The sequence below is a fragment of a genome, unplaced genomic scaffold (genome assembly GCF_019419815.1).
Source record: "Pyrus x bretschneideri cultivar Hongxiangsu unplaced genomic scaffold, Pyrus_bretschneideri_v1 Contig49, whole genome shotgun sequence".
NCBI lineage: Eukaryota > Viridiplantae > Streptophyta > Magnoliopsida > Rosales > Rosaceae > Pyrus > Pyrus x bretschneideri.
Window position 1 is genome coordinate 2,389,297 of NW_025999786.1, and position 17,959 is coordinate 2,407,255.

Consider the following 17,959-nt stretch of genomic DNA (forward strand, 5'->3'; position numbering starts at 1 on the left):
CTTTTAGATTTTCTCCTCAGCTCTGCTTTCCTCCTATGAACAAAACGCGTGGAATGCCTTTGGTGTGGCGGTGGGAAGTTGGGAAAATATTTCGTCGGCAATGGCATCCATGTAATTTAGTACAATTTGATTTTAATTTTTTTTTTGTTTTTAAACAAACCATGCGTATGTACATTATTGACAACAAAAAAAAAAACTATTTGCATTTTGAATATTTTTATATATTAAAAATAGAATACAATATTAACTGGAGTAATGATAAGATTCTTACAATTCATACTAATCACCAAGAAAAACTGCCTGTCTAATTAAATGAATTGTTGGAGAATAGATTCAGAAGAAAATTCATTATAAAATTAATTGATAATATTAAAGTAACTCAATTTTTTATAAGTATAATCACAGCAAATGACTCAATGGTAAGGATGTGAACTACGGTCCTCAATAAACAAAAAATGTGAGAGGTTTCAAATTCAATGCTCCACGTTGGTGAGTTTACTTGCTTGTGATTACAGACATAATGAAATTTTTCATAATCTCTTTGATTCCATAAAAAATAAATAATTATTAAACTAAACAAATCTCTCTAGGCCTTTGATCTTGGATTTGGGTCTGGCCTGTAAAACGTTATGGTCCACGACAAGGTGTGAGTGATATTAATATAAAACCATTCCTAATTCAAAAGCCTGCCAGCTTTATATATAAGAATTTGTTTATTCAGAATTGGGCTTGTCACATTTTGCTGGTTTCAAGGCACAGTTTTCATAAAACCTAGGTATAGTAGACAATAAAAATGTGCGAAATGATTGATCGGTTTTATTTTTCGAGTGCTTGAACATTTCGGATGCAAAACGTAAGACCTAGACGTGCAATGTGTTCCTAATGTCAATGACGAAACGGTATTTAACGTCTGCTTTGACAAGACGTTTCATAGCGGTGTTTACATAATCAATTGATATAACTTCGATGTTTGCTGTTATGTTGTGCTTAGCTGCGAAATCAATCATCTCTTGGGTCTCCTTCATTCCTCCAATGACACTACCAGCTATTATCTTTCTCCCTAAAAGTACAAAAAAAAAAAACGAATATTAATACTAATTATTTCGTTGATGCAAATGCACATCAGTTAAACGTAAAAGAAATTGATTTCAACACACATTCTTTCTCCAGATGCACTTAGTTACACAAGGCATTTAGTTTTAAAAAAAAAAAATCATAATTTTCTTTTATCTAAACCCAATTAAGGTTAGAAGTTGGTGTGAATTCATCTGCTTACCCATGAGCAAGGGAAAAACTGGTAGCTCAAGAGGCTTATCTGGTACACCAAGCAAAACAAGCTTTCCATTAGACTTCAATAGTCCAACCAAAGGCAATAGAGGGTGTACTGCAGAAACAGTGTCAATGATCCCATCCATTGTGCCCACGGCACCCTACACAATCAAAATAAAGACATCTGTATGTCACAGTGCTCACAAATATGATTAAAGTCATAAATTTATTGGATCTTATTATTCATATTATCACCTGCATTTGGCCTTCGTCGTGGCTGACCAAAAAGGAATCGGCACCAAGGTTTTCAATAGCTTCCTCTTTCTTCTTCGGGGAGGTACTGATCATTGTAACCTTGAGCCCCATAGCCTTTGCAAACTTCAAGGCAACGTGACCTAGGCCACCGACGCCAACCACACCCACATGCATACCGGGTTTATCAAGTCCGAAATACCTCAAGGGGCTGTAAGTTGTAACCCCAGCACATAGGAGAGGAGCAGCACCATCGAGAGGTAGGCTGTCTGGAATACGGACTACGAAGTGCTCATTGGCCACCATGATATCAGAGTAACCTCCATATGTCGGGGTTCCATCATGGTACTGGTCACCACTAGTCGCTATCATTTTGGGGCAGTAATTCGCAGCATTGGTGGAACAACTATCACAAGATTGGCAAGATCCTGCCATATATCCAACACCGACGTGGTCTCCAACTTTGAATTTCTCTACTTTGGTGCCTACCTCAGTCACTACACCAACAATCTCGTGCCTGCATGCATTGCCCGATTAAATTAATCAAGTTCACATTGACAAGCTAGTTAAATGGTTAGCAGATTAATCCAATTCATCATATACGTTCGGCAGTGTTCACATGTAATAGACAACTCATTGTAGTACGTACAGTAACTAGATCTGTCTACATTACAGATTAATTAATGGAGAGTTAATTTAACTAAAGTCGTTAACTTGTCATAACAAAGTTTCGTGTAGAGTGGTATGTATACGTACCCCGGAAGTAGAGGATAGGTAGAATTTCCCCATTCATTCTTAATCATGTGAAGATCTGTATGGCATATTCCACAGTATAGTACTTTGAACCTGACGTCGTTCTTTCCTGTTTCCCTGCAACCAAAGTCATAGTAATTTTTGATAAATTGAGTAGGTTGCATTCTGATCTGTTTATATATGCAGAAGAAGAAACAACTTCAGTTGCACCCACTACTAAGACATGAACAACTGAACTCAAATGACTTTTGATTTAAATTCATTAAGTAAATAACTTTTGTTAGAAAATTAGATAGTTGGGTTAGATTTAGTTTTCATTTTAGTCTTAGGTATATCAATTCGAAAATATTTAAGTACACGATTTTAGGTGCACTAATTAGTTCATATTCCGAAGTCCGTACAATTTGGAAATGTAAGTATTCAAAACAATTTATCTAATTGCAGGGCTATTTGCAAAGTTCAAGTTGTCAAATACAGTTTCTTCCTTCTTGGATTTTCATTGTATTTCCTAGGAACTACGTGCAGCACGCAAATTGTAGATGGATGAAAGAAAAACAAAAAGATTAATGAAACACCAATTGGATGGAGCATGTAGACGATAAAATGGAGATAAACCTTCTGGAGAATTTGAAGGGAGAGAGAACACCAGATGAGTCTCTGGCAGCCCATCCAAAGGCTTTCTTGGGGTGCTGTTGTTCTGGAGATTCCACCATTTTCTCTCTTAATTATCTGCTTTCTTCTTTTAGTTGAAAGAATATGAGAGCTTTATAGAGTGCTAGATGCGTGTGTGTGTACACACAGATAAATATTATAGCTAATTATGTATGGTGGGAAAAAAAACTTCAGTGTGACGGGAACATGAGTTGGTATATCAAGTGTCATAATATAAGCGGTTGAACAAAAAATTTATCAAGTATTTAACAACTTGTATTATGACACTTGTTGTACCAGACCGTGTTCTTGGCACATTGAAAAATCTCTTGTGTGGTGAAAGGGTTTGATACTTGGGGGATTGACGTATACCTATTTATTAGCTGAGGAAAGTATATATCAAAATAGTTTTGCTTACTAATCACGTGGAAAATCCAAGTAATTTTTGGCGCCACCCATATCTAAACTATTTATTATCGAGTAATATTAAGTAGACTAATTTTTTTATACTACATTTACAAATCATGTGATGTGTCACTGATAGAAAATAAACATATTAATTAACACTTAACAATTGAATCATCAACAACCACGTTATACGATTTAAATAGATAGTCACCATAGTATTATTTTTTTTTAACAAAAACAAAACAAAAAGACAATTTAATCTTTTATTACAAAATAAAAGCATGAATTATATATAATTTGGCGGCCTGCTGCCCTCGGTTGGTTGCTCACTGGTATTTTCATAATTTGTCCACATTGCGTGATTCGTCACACTGATGTTGCAATCAATTGATAAAGCAAAAGAAGCTAGTGTTATCTCTTCTTTCTTTTCCTTCTTCGTATTTCTGATCTCTGACCTTCGACATAGACAAGGCAAGGTCCCAAACCATCCACTCTGATTGTGGTGTGACTATTAACTACCTCATTTGTTTTTATTACTTTATTAGTGTTTTGTTTTCTCATGAACATGACATCCAAGTTTATTGATCGAATGAATACATGTAACATCTAATTTAACTAGAGTCTCATTAGGTGTAGTGTTTTGTCCTACACGTGATGGCTTTTTATTAGCCAATATGTTGCTCGCATGCTACGGAAGATTGGAATGGAAGGGACACCGTCAACGGCTCTTGCAAGAAATGGATGGTTTGCAATTTGTGATTTGTTTCTTTTCCAAGGAAGCAAATGTGCCACTTTTTTTTTTCCTCAGAGTTTTTATTACTTAAAGGCCACTAATTGAACTTGTAGTGATGTAATTTGGATTATCTTAAATAATTTTCTTTAAGTTGTGCCATTATGACTGTATTTCTCTCCAACTTTTTTATACTTTCAACTTTCGGCTAGGATTGTTATTTGTATCTAAACTTGCTCTTCTATTCATCAACTATTAAACAAAAATAGAATCATTCAATGGTTATATGGGTAATTTTAAAAGATTCCAAGCTTTAAAAAAATTGCATACCAAATGCATGCATAAAACCAATATATATATATATATATATATATATTTATAACAATAGACAAGAAGGGAAAGATCGATCACATACATTGGTATTTTTTTTTTTTTTTCGTTTTTCATTCCCTATTAATTATTAGCACTCAAGAAGGGAAAGATCGATCACATACATTCGTATTATTATTATTATTATTATTATTTTCGTTTTTCATTCCCTATTAATTATTAGCACTTGTAAATGTTAAGTACGTGGGAATAGCAGAAATGCAGAAGCCATTAAAGTTGGTTCCAATGGAATTTGTGTAAGCCCCCATGTTATGAAACACGAGATAATCATTTAACTTCAGTTCCGGCAGTTTCCAGTCAGCCACCACCGTGTCCAGCGAATCACAGGTTGGTCCGAACACCGTCGACGAATATATGGCTACTGAATGATGATGATGATTAGGAGTGTGAAGGAGGAGGGGTGAAAGTGTCAAACAAGATTTATCAAATCCCGGAAGATTAAACGACCCATATATCCCATCAGTAATCCAATACTCTCTTTTCTCTCCTCTCACTCTCTTCCCCATCACATTTGCAACCATTGTGAAAGCCGTTTCGGCAAAGAACCTTCCTGGCTCAGCCATCACCACCAGATCAGACTCCGATTGATGATCACCAAAGTGTTCTTTAATGGTGTCGTTTAGGGTTTCGGCTATTTCATCAAATAACGGGTTTGCCTTGAACCCACCACCAACATCAAGCACATGCATTTTGGGCAGTTTGAGCTCATCTGCCACGTCGAATGCAGCCCTAGCAGCTGCTATTGCTCCACGGTATACTTGAGATTCCGAAGCTTTCGAACCCACGTGAAATGAAACTCCCACCACTCTCAACCCTAGTTTGTGTGCATGTCTAAGGAGAGGCGCGACCTCCTTCGACAATGCACCGAATTTGGTCCCAAATGAACGCCAGGAGCTCGTGTCATTTGGGACTGCAATTCGGAGCAACAAGGAACATTTGGGATGGCATCTTTTTATCTTGTTAAGTTCGTCTATGGAGTCGAAGGTTGCAAGATTGACCCCGACTCCAGCTGCGTGCCTTAAATGGTTCTCACCCTTGCATGGATTGGCGTAGACTATCCTTGAGGGGCTTACACCATGAGAAAGGATGGCCTCGATCTCCACCTTGCTAGCGCAGTCAAAGCTCGCACCGAGCGTTGCCAATGCTGCAATGAATGCAGGCTCAGGGTTACACTTGACAGCAAAGAAGGGCTGAACGTTGGGAAGGCAATGGTTCCATTTTTGCATAAGGCTGACAAGAACTCCCAAATCGAGAACGTAAAAGGGTTGTGGTTCGTCTTGTTTGTTGATGATGGATCTGATGAGAGTCGTGAGTTGGTGTCTTGGTATGTCAGTTGGAACATGTTCACCCTTCACTTGGCTTGCTGCCAATTTGACTTGGAGGCTGCTAAAAGTAGTAAGGCTTGGAATACTTGGAGGGATCAATGCCATGGGAAAACAAATAATTAATGGGTTTATGTGAAAGCTAGCAAGAATAGTGTAGAGAAATTTCGTAACAAATTAAGCGACTGATCTCTCTAAAACTTACTTTGTGGAGGGTTTGCGTAATGTACATCCTTAAATAGAGAATTTAAACGGTCCCCCATCAGAATGGGCTTCACCAACCACGTCTCTCATATTTGTAAAAGCCACCCAATTATTTCTCCAATAATGATACATAGCATCTCCATGACATGCTACAAAATCATGTCATATGTATTGAAATTAAATATTTGCTAACACATGCAAAAGGTAGGCATAGTCAAGTTGATTAGAACATACGTGCTCCTGTTTATGTCATTCGAGTTTGAGTACTGGTTTGGCACTGAAATGTTTTTATAAAAAATAAAAAAAAAATTGGGTATAAAAAAAAGTTGAGCTCAAAAAGGTGTTTGGTAAACACTTAAAAACAGCTTATTTTCACAATTTTGGGTGAAAAAAGCTGAAAACGTGAAGCAGTAAAAATGAGCTTATTCTCGTAGCACAACAGAAGCAATTTTTTTTTTCAAAGCATAGCAATACCAAACTAGCCATCTCTCTACAGTTTATATATATATTTTAATTTTTTGAGTCGAGCGATAGTTTTAGTAAGTTAGATGTTAGATTAGCCACCAACAAGGTTTGAACCACGCCGTCATGTAAGGGCACAATACCTTTCCACCACTGTAGTAAAGGGTCACTTGCCCCTGCAATTTATATTAGTTTAAAGTAGAACATCACTTGAACCAAAAATTGAGGAAACAAGAATTCAAACTGGATGCATAGAAGAGCACATATCCTCTAGCCAATTTATCCACATCCAAGTTTTCGAATTATCTTTAATTGAACTTTTTCAACAACATTTTTTATTCTGGTGAAATTAAAAGGGAGTTAATTGGATCCACTTATTTTAATTTTATCTTCCTCGTTTCAAATAACACGAGAAAGAATGGTAGAAACATGCATTGAGAAAGTTAATTTTAGATTAGGAAGTTCCAAGTTGTTTTTGGTTTCTTGGGAGGGTAGGTGATGATTGCAAAATGGTCATACAAGATAGATGATAGATGGAGGAGTGAGAGTGCCAACCACCAAGGGGATGTTCTTGCTTTCCCTACATAGCGGCATTTACTATCCCAAACAAAAGAACTGCACTCTTTTTCTTCACGACAAAATTGGGTTGATTGCCTTTTTCTTCCAAAATAATTCAAGAAGCAATTCACGTCCACGTTTGGTAAGGGATCATATATTTTCTGCCTGATCAATGACATATATTGATTGTCATGTAATTATAATTATTACTAATTTTGAGTGATTTCGAGAAATGGATTAACATCATGCTATTACTGCTTAGTACTACGATCTAGTAGTATTCATCTTCAGTTGTAAATGAGAGGTATTAGGTTTGATTCTCGCCATTGGTGAATTTGGACCACATTATTGCTAACTCATTGTGAGGCTTATCCCACCCCAACCATTTAGTGTAGATAATATCGATTGTTCAAAAAAAATATCATGCCATTTTACATATAGGAAATGACTTATGCACTCATTTTCTTTCTTTTTTTGTACTCATGTTTATTTATATCTTTATTTTCTATTGATTAATCATTCTAAAAGCCATAAATACACATAGGTGTGTAAGGAGAAATGATGAATACATAAATTATGAAATGTGAAGGTAAAAGAGTCTCACATCGGTGAAAGAAGAAACCGTGCAAGGGCTTATAGGAGGTTGGACAATTCCCCATATTGCCAATTAGTTTTATAGTGGAATCCCAACTTTCTCACCATATGTGCTCCATGTCACCAAATTCGTGTTGTTTATGTGTTTGACTTGAAAATTCACCACAGGTGAGGGAACTTGTGAGTATGTGAAAATAAAAGAGTCCTACATTGGTAAGAGGAGAAACCTTGCAATGGTTCATAAGAGGTTGAGCTACTCTCATATTGTCTATTGGCCTTACGGTGAAACCCAAACTTACTTCATGATATTAAAGCAAGTTTGTCCACTTGTTAAGTCCAACAGCCACACATGCTCCACATCACCCAATTCATGTTGTCAACGTGTTTGGCTTGAAAATTCGTTACATGTGATGGGGCATATGAGGATGTGAAGGTAAAAGAATCCTACATCGGTTAAAAGAGAAGTATTGCAAGAGCTTAAAAGAAGTTGAGTTACTTTCCATATCATCAATTAGTTCTATACTTTCTTTAGAATTCATTTCCCTTCAAATAATTACAGTTTATGCAAAGGTGTTAGGATTTAGGAGGGATGGTATTCGATGTCAAAGTGTTTAGGACAAAGGACCAATGTATCTCGCCTACTATGAGAGTCTTTCTCTCATTTCCTGTGAAAGATTTTCTGGCTTGTTTGCTGAGCCATCTTCCGATTTCATCTCCTCTGTCGCCGACCCTTCTTAAGGCTTGGGTCGGAGGCTCCCAGGTTTAGTTTTTCCTGTAATTTTTCTGTTGATCGTCTCCGATAATGTGCTTTAAGTCAGAATACCATACATGGTCGATATCTAAACTATTTAAGTTGACTAATTTTTTTAGACTATATTTACAAATCATGTGATGTGTCACTAATAGAAAATAAACACGTCAATCAACACTTAATAATCGAATCATCAACAACCACATTATACGGATTTACAAAATACGATTTAAATAGATAGTCACCACAATATTATTTATTTTTTCAACAAAAACAAAACAAAAAAACAATTTAATCTTTTATCACAAAATAAAATCATGAACAATATATAATTTGGTGGCCTATTGCCCCCGGTTGGTGGCTCACTGGTATTTTCATAGTTTGTTCGCATTGTGTGATTCATCAGACTGATGTTGCAATCAATTGATAAAGCAAAAGAAAGCTAGTTATCTTTTCTTTCTTTTCCTTCTTCGTATTTCTGATCTCTAACCTTCGACATAGAAAAGGCAAGGTCCTAAACCATCCACTCTAATTGTGGTGTGACTATTAACTACCTCATTCGTTTTTATTACTTTATTAGTGTTTTGTTTTCTCATGAATGTGACATCTAAGTTTATTAATCGAATGAAAACGTGTGACATCTAATTTAACTAGAGTCTCATTAGTGTAGTGTTTTGTCCTACACATGACGGCTTTTTATTAGCCAATATGTGGCTCGCATGCTACAGAAAATTGGAATGGAAGGGACACCGTCAATGGCTCTTGCAAGAAATGGATGGTTTGCCATTTGTGATTTGTTTCTTTTCCGAGGAAGCAAATGTGCCATTCTTTTTTTCCTCTGAGTTTTTATTACTTAAAGGCCACTGATGAAACTTGTAGTGATGTAATTTGGATGATTTTAAATTTTGTATTTGTTTACAATTGCAATGCACTATGAAAAATAATTTTCTCTAAGTTGTGCCATTATGACTGTATTCATCAATTATTAAACTAAAATAGAATCCTTTAGTGGTTATACATGTACACTTTTTTTTTTTTACAAACCAAAATCTCTTGTGTGGTGAAAGGGTTTGATACTTGGGGGATTGACGTATACCGATTTCTTAGCTGAGGAAAGTATATATCAAAATAGTTTTGCTTACTAATCACTTGGAAAATCCAAGTAATTTTTTGCACCACCCATATCTAAACTATTTATTATCGAGTAATACTAAGTAGACTAATTTTTTATACTACATTTACAAATCATGTTATGTGTCACAGATAGAAAATAAACATGTTAATTAACACTTAACAATCAAATCATCAACAACCACGTTATACAATTTAAATAGATAGTCACCATAGTATTATTTATTTTTTCAACAAAAATAAAACAAAAAGACAATTTAATCTTTTATCACAAAATAAAATCATGAACTATATATAATTTGGCGGCCTACTGCCCTCGGTTGGTGGCTCACTGTATTTTCATAATTTGTCCTCATTGCGTGATTCGTCACACTGATGTTGCGATCAATTGATAAAGCAAAAGAAGCTAATGTTGGCTTTTCTTTCTTTTCCTTCTTTGTATTTCTGATCTCTGACCTTCGACATAGACAAGGCAAGGTCCCAAACCATCCACTCTGATTGTGGTGTGACTATTAACTACCTCATTCGTTTTTATTACTTTATTAGTATTTTGTTTTCTCATGAACGTGACATCCGAGTTTATTGATCAAATGAATGCATGTGGCATCTAATTTAACTAGAGTCTCATTAGGTGTAGTGTTTTGTCCTACACGTGGCGGCTTTTATTAGCCAATATGTGACTCGCATGCTACGAAAGATTGGAATGGAAGGGACACCGTCAACGGCTTTTGCAAGAAATGGATGGTTTGCAATTTGTGATTTGTTTCTTTTCCGAGGAAGCAAATGTGCCACTCTTTTTTTTTTTCCTCGGAGTTTCTATTACTTAAAGGCCACTAATGAAACTTGTAGTGATGTAATTTGGATGATTTTAAATTTTGTATTTGTTTACATTTGCAATGCACTATGAAAAATAATTGTCTCTAAGTTGTGCCATTATGACTGTATTCATCAATTATTAAACAAAAATAGAATCCTTTAGTGGTTATACATGTACCATTTTTTTTTTGGTCAAAGCTCCAGGGAGCAATATTTATTACAAACCAAAAACAGAAACTTTACAAACAAAAAAAACAAACACAAACAAAGGCCCAAAGCTAGCATATGAGCAAGCAAAAAAATGGGTCAAAGAAAAACTAACAAAACCACAGCTCAAGCAATAGTTTGAGCCAAAACAAAAAAAAAAAAAAAAAAAAAAAAAAGCAGTCCAAGAAATTGATTGCAGCCACTGCTGCAACATTCTAGCATGATCCGTCCAATTCCACTCCTCCAACCTGACGTCAGCTCGTTGATCGTAACATCCAACTCCAAGCACCACCAAGTACGCATCCTCATTCATCCATACTCCTATCTGCAGTTATAAGTGTACTTTTCAAAGATTCCAAGTTTTAAAAAATTGTATACCAATCACATAGGACAACAAAAAAAAATCTCCTGTATATACGTACATAAAAAATCTCTTAAACATTACAATACAAAACAACTAAAGTAACATATATTTTTAAGCGCATAGCGCCCCGTGAGTAAAAAAAATCCTTGCATGAGAGGTTAGTATAACATCATTTAACTTTTTTGTTGTACAAATGTTGTAATGTTTCATTACTTAATTTCCCTTTTACAAAAAGATAATGCTAATGAACCAAATTTCAAAACCAAATTTTATAAACCAAATGATGTGGACATTGATGATTGCATTATTACTTTTTTTTTTTTTTAACAGAAACGATATAATTTCATTACCATAACCAACCACTTACAAGGATGCAAGATGAGTACATATGCTCTAGTGATCAAAACTTGAGATTTTTTGTTCTGTCTAGTTTGTATTAAGATCATTCTGTTCCGTCTAGTTCTTGATCTACTGATATTTCTCTTTCAAAAAGTGGAAATCCCACTTACAAGTTAGAATGACAAAAGTGGGACGTCGAGACTTTCTACATCTTGAGTTGTCAACATAGAGTTGAATGCACACCTAATTTGAGTCTTACGTTGCTTGGCCACCATGTGTGTATTTGATATAAAGGAAATGGAAAAGGAATATGAAAGTACATGTAAATGTGGAAGTTCTTTGCAAAATCCAAATGATAATGCTCACTTTAGAAATTTATCAGATTCCTATTGAGAATCTCAATATCTGTAATAATCTCAACTTTTGAAACAAAAAATTAAGTTGAGATTTTGTTCACATTCTATAGCTACTTCAGAATGTTTATTTTGTTAATTTATTGAAATTAATTAATCGATATGTAAAGTGAAAGATGAGTGTGTCATTACCAACCATCTGGTATTGACTACTCAAGTAGTAGTCATCAGTAGAGATTAAAGTATAGTAAGATTGATTAATAGATTTTGACACTAATTATCTTCAGATTTTACCAATTAATTAAAAAGAATTCATCTCATACACCAAAATGATAAAGTCTTCATTATATATATATATAAGGGATTCGTGACACCATTTTTTTTACACATTTTTTTGTGGGACACATTTCGTAATGTATTTCAACAATCCGCACCGTCTATCTTTTAGGTCTTTCCTCAAAGATCATGCATGTATATCAAAAATCACCTAATATATGAAACCATATGACCGCTTGATTAAGGGTTTAGGGTTTTTTTGTAGAACATTATTTGTTTGTTTTCTTCACTACAAGTCTACAAATAATGTCTTAATGGTTTTAGATTTGTCTAATTTTTTGTAAGGATGATCTATGAATGTTATTCTAAAAGATAGGTTGTTTGAATTGTTAAAATACATTACGGAATGAACCCCACAAAAACGTATTTCTCTCCAACCTTTTTTATATTTACAATTTTCGGCAAGGATTGTCATTTGTATCTAAACTTGCTCTTTTATTCATCAACTATTAAACAAAAATAGAATCATTCAATGATTATACGTGTACTTTTTAAAGATTCCAAGATTTAAAAAATTGTATACCAAACACATAAGAAAAAAAAATTCTCCTATATATATGTACATAAAAAACCTCTTAAACATTACAATACAAAATAACTAAAGTAAATATCTTTTGAAACGCATAGTGCCCCATGAATAAATAAAAAAAAATCAGCTCCTGAGAGATTAGTATAACATCATTTATACTTTTAAAAGAATGAACTTAGGCTAATTTTTTTCTTAAATTAACTTTTTTTTAAAATATGTAGACTATCGTAATTTAATTTTAAAAACATTTTAATCTAAAAATATTTAAATTCTGATAAATATTGAAAAATCACTAAATCGACACATAAAACTCACCAAACTTTCAACTTTCATCAATCGTTCAACTTTCATCAAACTTTCACCTTTCACCAATCTTTCAACTTTCATCAATCATCCTCTATATAAACACAGGTTAAATATCAGTTGATCACACAATCTTTCAACCATCAATCATCTTCTATATTCACCGATCTTTCAACTTTCAAAGTGTTTTTGTTTCCTAAAAATCCTCAATATCTCATCAATGAGTGATAGAAAAAGGCGTAACAAGGCAATGCAAATGGCACAATACCAAGTAAGCCCTGACATTGAGTATACAAAAATGATCAACGCAGAAGCTGAACTTGCAAATTCGCTCATGCAATATGAGCACCATGCCGAATCTAGGCATCGTGGTTCTGTCACGGGGCATTCATTTGTGCAGCGTGATAGAGAAGAGTGTCATGATCGAATGATGAAAGATTATTTCATCGAGCGTCCGAGATTTCCTACTCATGATTTTTGGAGACAGTTTTGGATGAGGAGAGCTTTTTGATAGCATATTGAATGTAGTTGTCAATCATGACCACTACTTTGCAAGGAAGATAGATGTCGTTGACCGACAAAGTTTATTACTTCATCAGAAGTTCACTTTTGCATTTCGGATACTAGCTAATGGGTGCTGTGCAGACTCAACTACCGACTTGCGAAGAGTACTGTTATTGAGAACTTGAAGCGCTTCTGTCAAGCAATTCAAGCAATATATGGAGCCACATAACTTCGCAAGCCAAATCATGAAGACTTGAAGCGGCTTCTATGCAAGGCAGACAAAAGAGGCTTCCCAGGCATGATAGGAAGTCTCGATTGTATGCATTGGGAGTGGAAGATTGTCCTACTGCTTGGGCTGGCCAATTTAAAGGCCGCCATCAAAAGCCAACGATCGTGCTCAAGGTTGTGAAGTCTTACGACACATGGATTTGGCATGCATTCTTCGACGCTCTTGGATCAAACAATGATATCAACGTTCTTTGATCTTCACCTCAATTTGATGATGTTGTCAATGGATGGGCACCAGAATTTCAATACAAGGTAAATGGTAATAGTTATGAGCTAGGTTACTACCTAACTGATGGTATTTATCCTATTTGGTCTACCTTTGTCAAAAGTTTTTCTCATCCCGATAGTGCAAAGAAGAAATTATTTTGCAGAGGTAAGAGTCTTACAAGAAGGATGTGGAAAAAGCGTTTGGGATCCTACAAGCTTGATGGGACATTGTTAGAGGGCCTGCACGACTTTGGCATACCGAAGACCTCCATTCAATCATAATGACATGCATAATTTTGCACAACATGATTGTGGAAGATGAGTACATCAAAATTGAAGAAGATTCAGACAAAGATGTGGATGATAACCAACCAACATATGCGAAAGCTATTGCAAGAGATATTGAATATCTCACTGAAACCACATATGAGACCCGACAAGATAGGGTCACATTGAGTGAGTATATGAGACATTTAAATAGAATTCAAGCTTCTCAAGATCATGATACACTCCGCAAGGATTTGGTTAAGCATGAATGGTGTCGAGATAGTGAACGTTGATGATGTTGGTTAAACATTTATGTAATAATTTTAAGTGTACTATGTTGGTATTTTCTAGTAATAAATTTAAGTATCTTCTTGTGCAAAGTATTTTGTGCAGTACGTTGGATAAATTATTGAATGGAAGTTAAATTATTGAAAGCATCTATTCTACATCAAAGTGTGGAATAATAAGTTAATAATAATATCCACCATCTTGAAAAATCACTAAATCAATACATGAAATAAACTTAAAAAAAAACAACAATTAATAAACTACATAAACTTAATACAATCGAAAATTCATAAACTACATAAACTTAATAATGATATCCACCATCTTGATTTGGTGATGGACTTAGTGGTATAGCTGGGATATAACCTTGAGATGAATTATCATCTTGAAATATACTCCTTTTGGCATCCCTTTGCAAAATTTCCTCTTGCTTACTACGTAAGTACTTCTTCCTCTCTGGAGTGTATTTGTTGAGGTCCTCAATATCAAATTTATTTCAAACCTCTCTTGCTCCCTATCCCCTTCTTCCTTTATTTGCAAACTCATTCGGGCCACTTCTTCTTGGCAAGCGCTATGAGTTTTGCTCAAATTTTCAATTCCGGTAGCAATGTGTCATCTCATCGGATCTTGGGACTTCCCTTTTCTCTTTGCTGCCTTTTGCTTATCTCTTCCCGAAGGCCTTGAAAAAGAAAGAGTTGGGGTCATTTGTTCGACACCTTCATTCGCACCTTCATTGAAATCATTTGGGGGCTGGGCTTCACTATGAAATAATCTTCCCCGTTGTTAGTCCACATCGGTTCCCCACCTTGGACAATACTTGAGGACGTTCCAAGCATGATGCAACTTAAAAGCTTGATTTTTTGGTGTAGTTCTTGTCTTGTAAATTGCCAACAATTAGTTGAAAAATACTATTATGTACATGACAAATAAAATATCAACAAAAAAAACTCACAATTTCTGAGAAGCTCATTCCACTGAGCATGTCAACCGTGGCTCTCTCCAAACTTCCCTTCCACAAAGTGCACGCTTTTTTTATTATCTTTCACCGATCATAAACACCACCAGCTTTATAACACCCTGAAAAATTTAAGGATATGAATTAGATAATATAATTATGAATATGTGGAGAAAATCGAAAATAAATCGATTTACGATTATGAAGATAGAATTGGGAAATTATTATAATTCACGTAATTGTATTATTGAGATTTTATATTAATTTTCAAGAAATTATATTAATTTATTTGAGATCAGTTTTAAATTAAATTGGTTACAAAGTTGAGGTTTGGAAGCTAATCATTTAAAATTCGTAGACCATTCAAGGTCACAATTTATATTTTTGAATTGAGCTCGATCTCACAAACGCGTGGGCGCAAACCGTTCATGAAACAGAGTTATAACGAAGAAGTTATTAACGATCGAAGTTAGGGATAAAATGGTCATTTAATCAATTTCTGGAAGGCTCCAGATTTGCTGGAGCAAGGATCTGAGAAGCCATGTGTGTGGCTGTGATGGAAAGGGAATGAGAGAAAAGGAGAGTCACGGGCCAATCAGAAGGGGGAAAAAATGAAGGAAATGAGGGAGAAAAGGGGGGGAAGAGGGTGCAGGTGTTTTCCCGACTAGACCCGGCGAGAAGGACCGACGTTCTTCGTGGTGTTTCATGGCGAAATTGCCACCATCCATTACTTGGAAACACTTACCCCACCTCCCCTCTCTCAATTCTACTAAAAAATATAAGGGTTTTGGAGGTTGTTTGGAGACGAAACACCAGTGGGTGTTGTGGCCACCCTTGTTCGAATTCCACCAATTGTGAAATGTTTCCCTAATTACCACCGAGCACCGAAGATGATGATTCAAGGTCACACATGTATAGGATTTCCGGCAGGTTTGGGCCAAATTGGACTTGTCCTCAGGTATAAAGTTTGCTCTACTCTTTGAGATCTTCATTTCTGTAATTTTTGAGAATTTTTTAAAATAGTTAAATTTTCCGACGAGTCGGGGCGGCCGACTGCCACCCGCGGCAGCGACTGTGGCGGCGCACGGCCAATGAGTCGACATTGTTTTTTTATACGAATTTCATTATTCTAATTATGCTTTTGAGACCTAATTGTTGTGGTTGAATATTAATACGATTGTGGTATATGTTAGATTAAATGAATATATTTGGTTTTGGTTTAATTTTTGGAATTGTGAACTACAAATGGCTTGATCCCTATTTAGAGTACGTAGGCAGTCTAACAAGATGTTAGATGCAGCCATACAATAAGTAAGATTCAATAAACAAGACAAAGCTTTGCTTGCGAAATTGAACTAAGGATTTTAGAATTTTATTATAAAAGGAAATCTTATGTTTTGTATATATAAATTCTAGTTACAATTTGGAAATAAATCAAACAGGAAAATTGATTTGGACCTATCATTGGAACTATTTCCCGAAAATAAATATTTCGGGTCCCGGGGTGTGACAAAATGGTATCAGAGCAAATGATCATATTCTACGAGATGCACTATTCTTGAGCCTTGTTGGTAGGAATTATGACATGCATTGTGGTTACATTAATTCATAGTTTTAGGAATAAAGTGGCATTCATGTTTTATATGTGAAATGCATATATAAATTGTATTATGTTTGTGGTGCAATTTCCATGGTAAATATAAAGGTTTCGTTAATAGAATTGTGATTTGCGGTTATAATGCATTATTTCTAAGTTCTTTGAGTAATGAGAAAGTTATGTGAAATATATATGTGTTGAGAATTATCATGAAGTGAAATGAATTGGATTGACATTATGTTATGTAGTATGAGATATTATTGAATTGTGGGTGTGAATTATGACTTGTATTGACATTGCATGATTTCATAAGTTCTATGAGTTTGACGGAAATTACGTGAAATGCATATATTGTGAATTATGATGCTTTGAATTGAATTGAATGGGAGTAGGAAAATTTTAAAATAGCATATTCATGTTACAGTTTTGAAGATGAGCATTTGATTAAAGTTTTGGATTAATCTTGAGCTGAATCGATATTAGGCTATGTATTATGAAAATGTTGAATGTTAAGGTGATTGTGAGGTGATGATAAGTAGATGAAGAATTTGTATTATACCTGGCACTTGAGAAATTGAATTGGGCAAAAAGGCCCGTGGATATAAGGGTGAATATGTGAGATTGGGCGAGAAAGGCCCGTGAATGTGAAATGGGGCGAAAAAAAAAAAAAAAAGGCCCGTGAATGTGAACTTGGGCGAGAAAGGTCCGTGAATGTGAAATTAGGCAGAAAAGGCCCGTAGATATGGAGGAAAAAAAAAAGAAGAAGAAGAAGAAGAAAAGAAAAAGGAAGTGTGATGTGTATTGGCCAGGTATAATACAATATTTTCCAACCTACTAGTCACTGATTGAAATAAAAGAAAATGATGGTGAAATTATTGTTCTGTCAATGTTAAGTGTGAATAGAAATTTGAAAACCTTATGAACAATGATAATTATGATTAGAAATTTTAAATATTTATGGAAGATATGGTGATTTACCGAATGGGAATGAAATTTTAAACTGTGGTTGTGTGTTATCTACTATAATTAGAGTGGTGGGTAGACATGAATGAAACTATGAAATGAAATTTTGAGTTTGTTTAATATAAATGATTTCTCAGTTGAGTTTTTTTTCGTTTAATGACAAGAATT

At 34.9% G+C, this 17,959-nt stretch overlaps 2 protein-coding genes across 2 annotated transcripts; both read right to left on the reverse strand.

The window, feature by feature from the left end:
- Nucleotides 1–794: 794 nt before the first annotated feature.
- Nucleotides 795–3,046, reverse strand: LOC103927900 (probable mannitol dehydrogenase). The gene is made up of 5 exons (XM_009336873.2): nt 2,890–3,046; nt 2,278–2,391; nt 1,525–2,038; nt 1,277–1,430; nt 795–1,060 (listed from the first exon to the last, which is right to left on the reverse strand). Exons 1-5 carry the CDS (start codon nt 2,985–2,987, stop codon nt 861–863), a joined length of 1,080 nt encoding a protein of 359 aa, XP_009335148.1. The 5' UTR covers nt 2,988–3,046; the 3' UTR covers nt 795–860.
- A 1,559-nt stretch (nt 3,047–4,605) lies between these two features.
- On the reverse strand, nt 4,606–5,883 carry LOC103927899 (ornithine decarboxylase-like). Its single transcript, NM_001319805.1, is given in 1 exon segment — nt 4,606–5,883. A coding segment is annotated over 1 exon segment (1,278 nt).
- Nucleotides 5,884–17,959: the final 12,076 nt, after the last annotated feature.

Excerpts from the sequence above, each read along its gene's own strand:
- LOC103927900 (XM_009336873.2), bottom strand. The coding sequence starts at position 2,987 with ATGGTGGAATCTCCAGAACAACAGCACCCCAAGAAAGCCTTTGGATGG. Across the intron at positions 2,039-2,277 it reads ACCTATCCTCTACTTCCGGG|GCACGAGATTGTTGGTGTAG; the intron begins GTACGTATACAT and ends CAATGCATGCAG. Across the intron at positions 1,061-1,276 it reads AGTTTTTCCCTTGCTCATGG|GGAGAAAGATAATAGCTGGT; the intron begins GTAAGCAGATGA and ends TTGTACTTTTAG.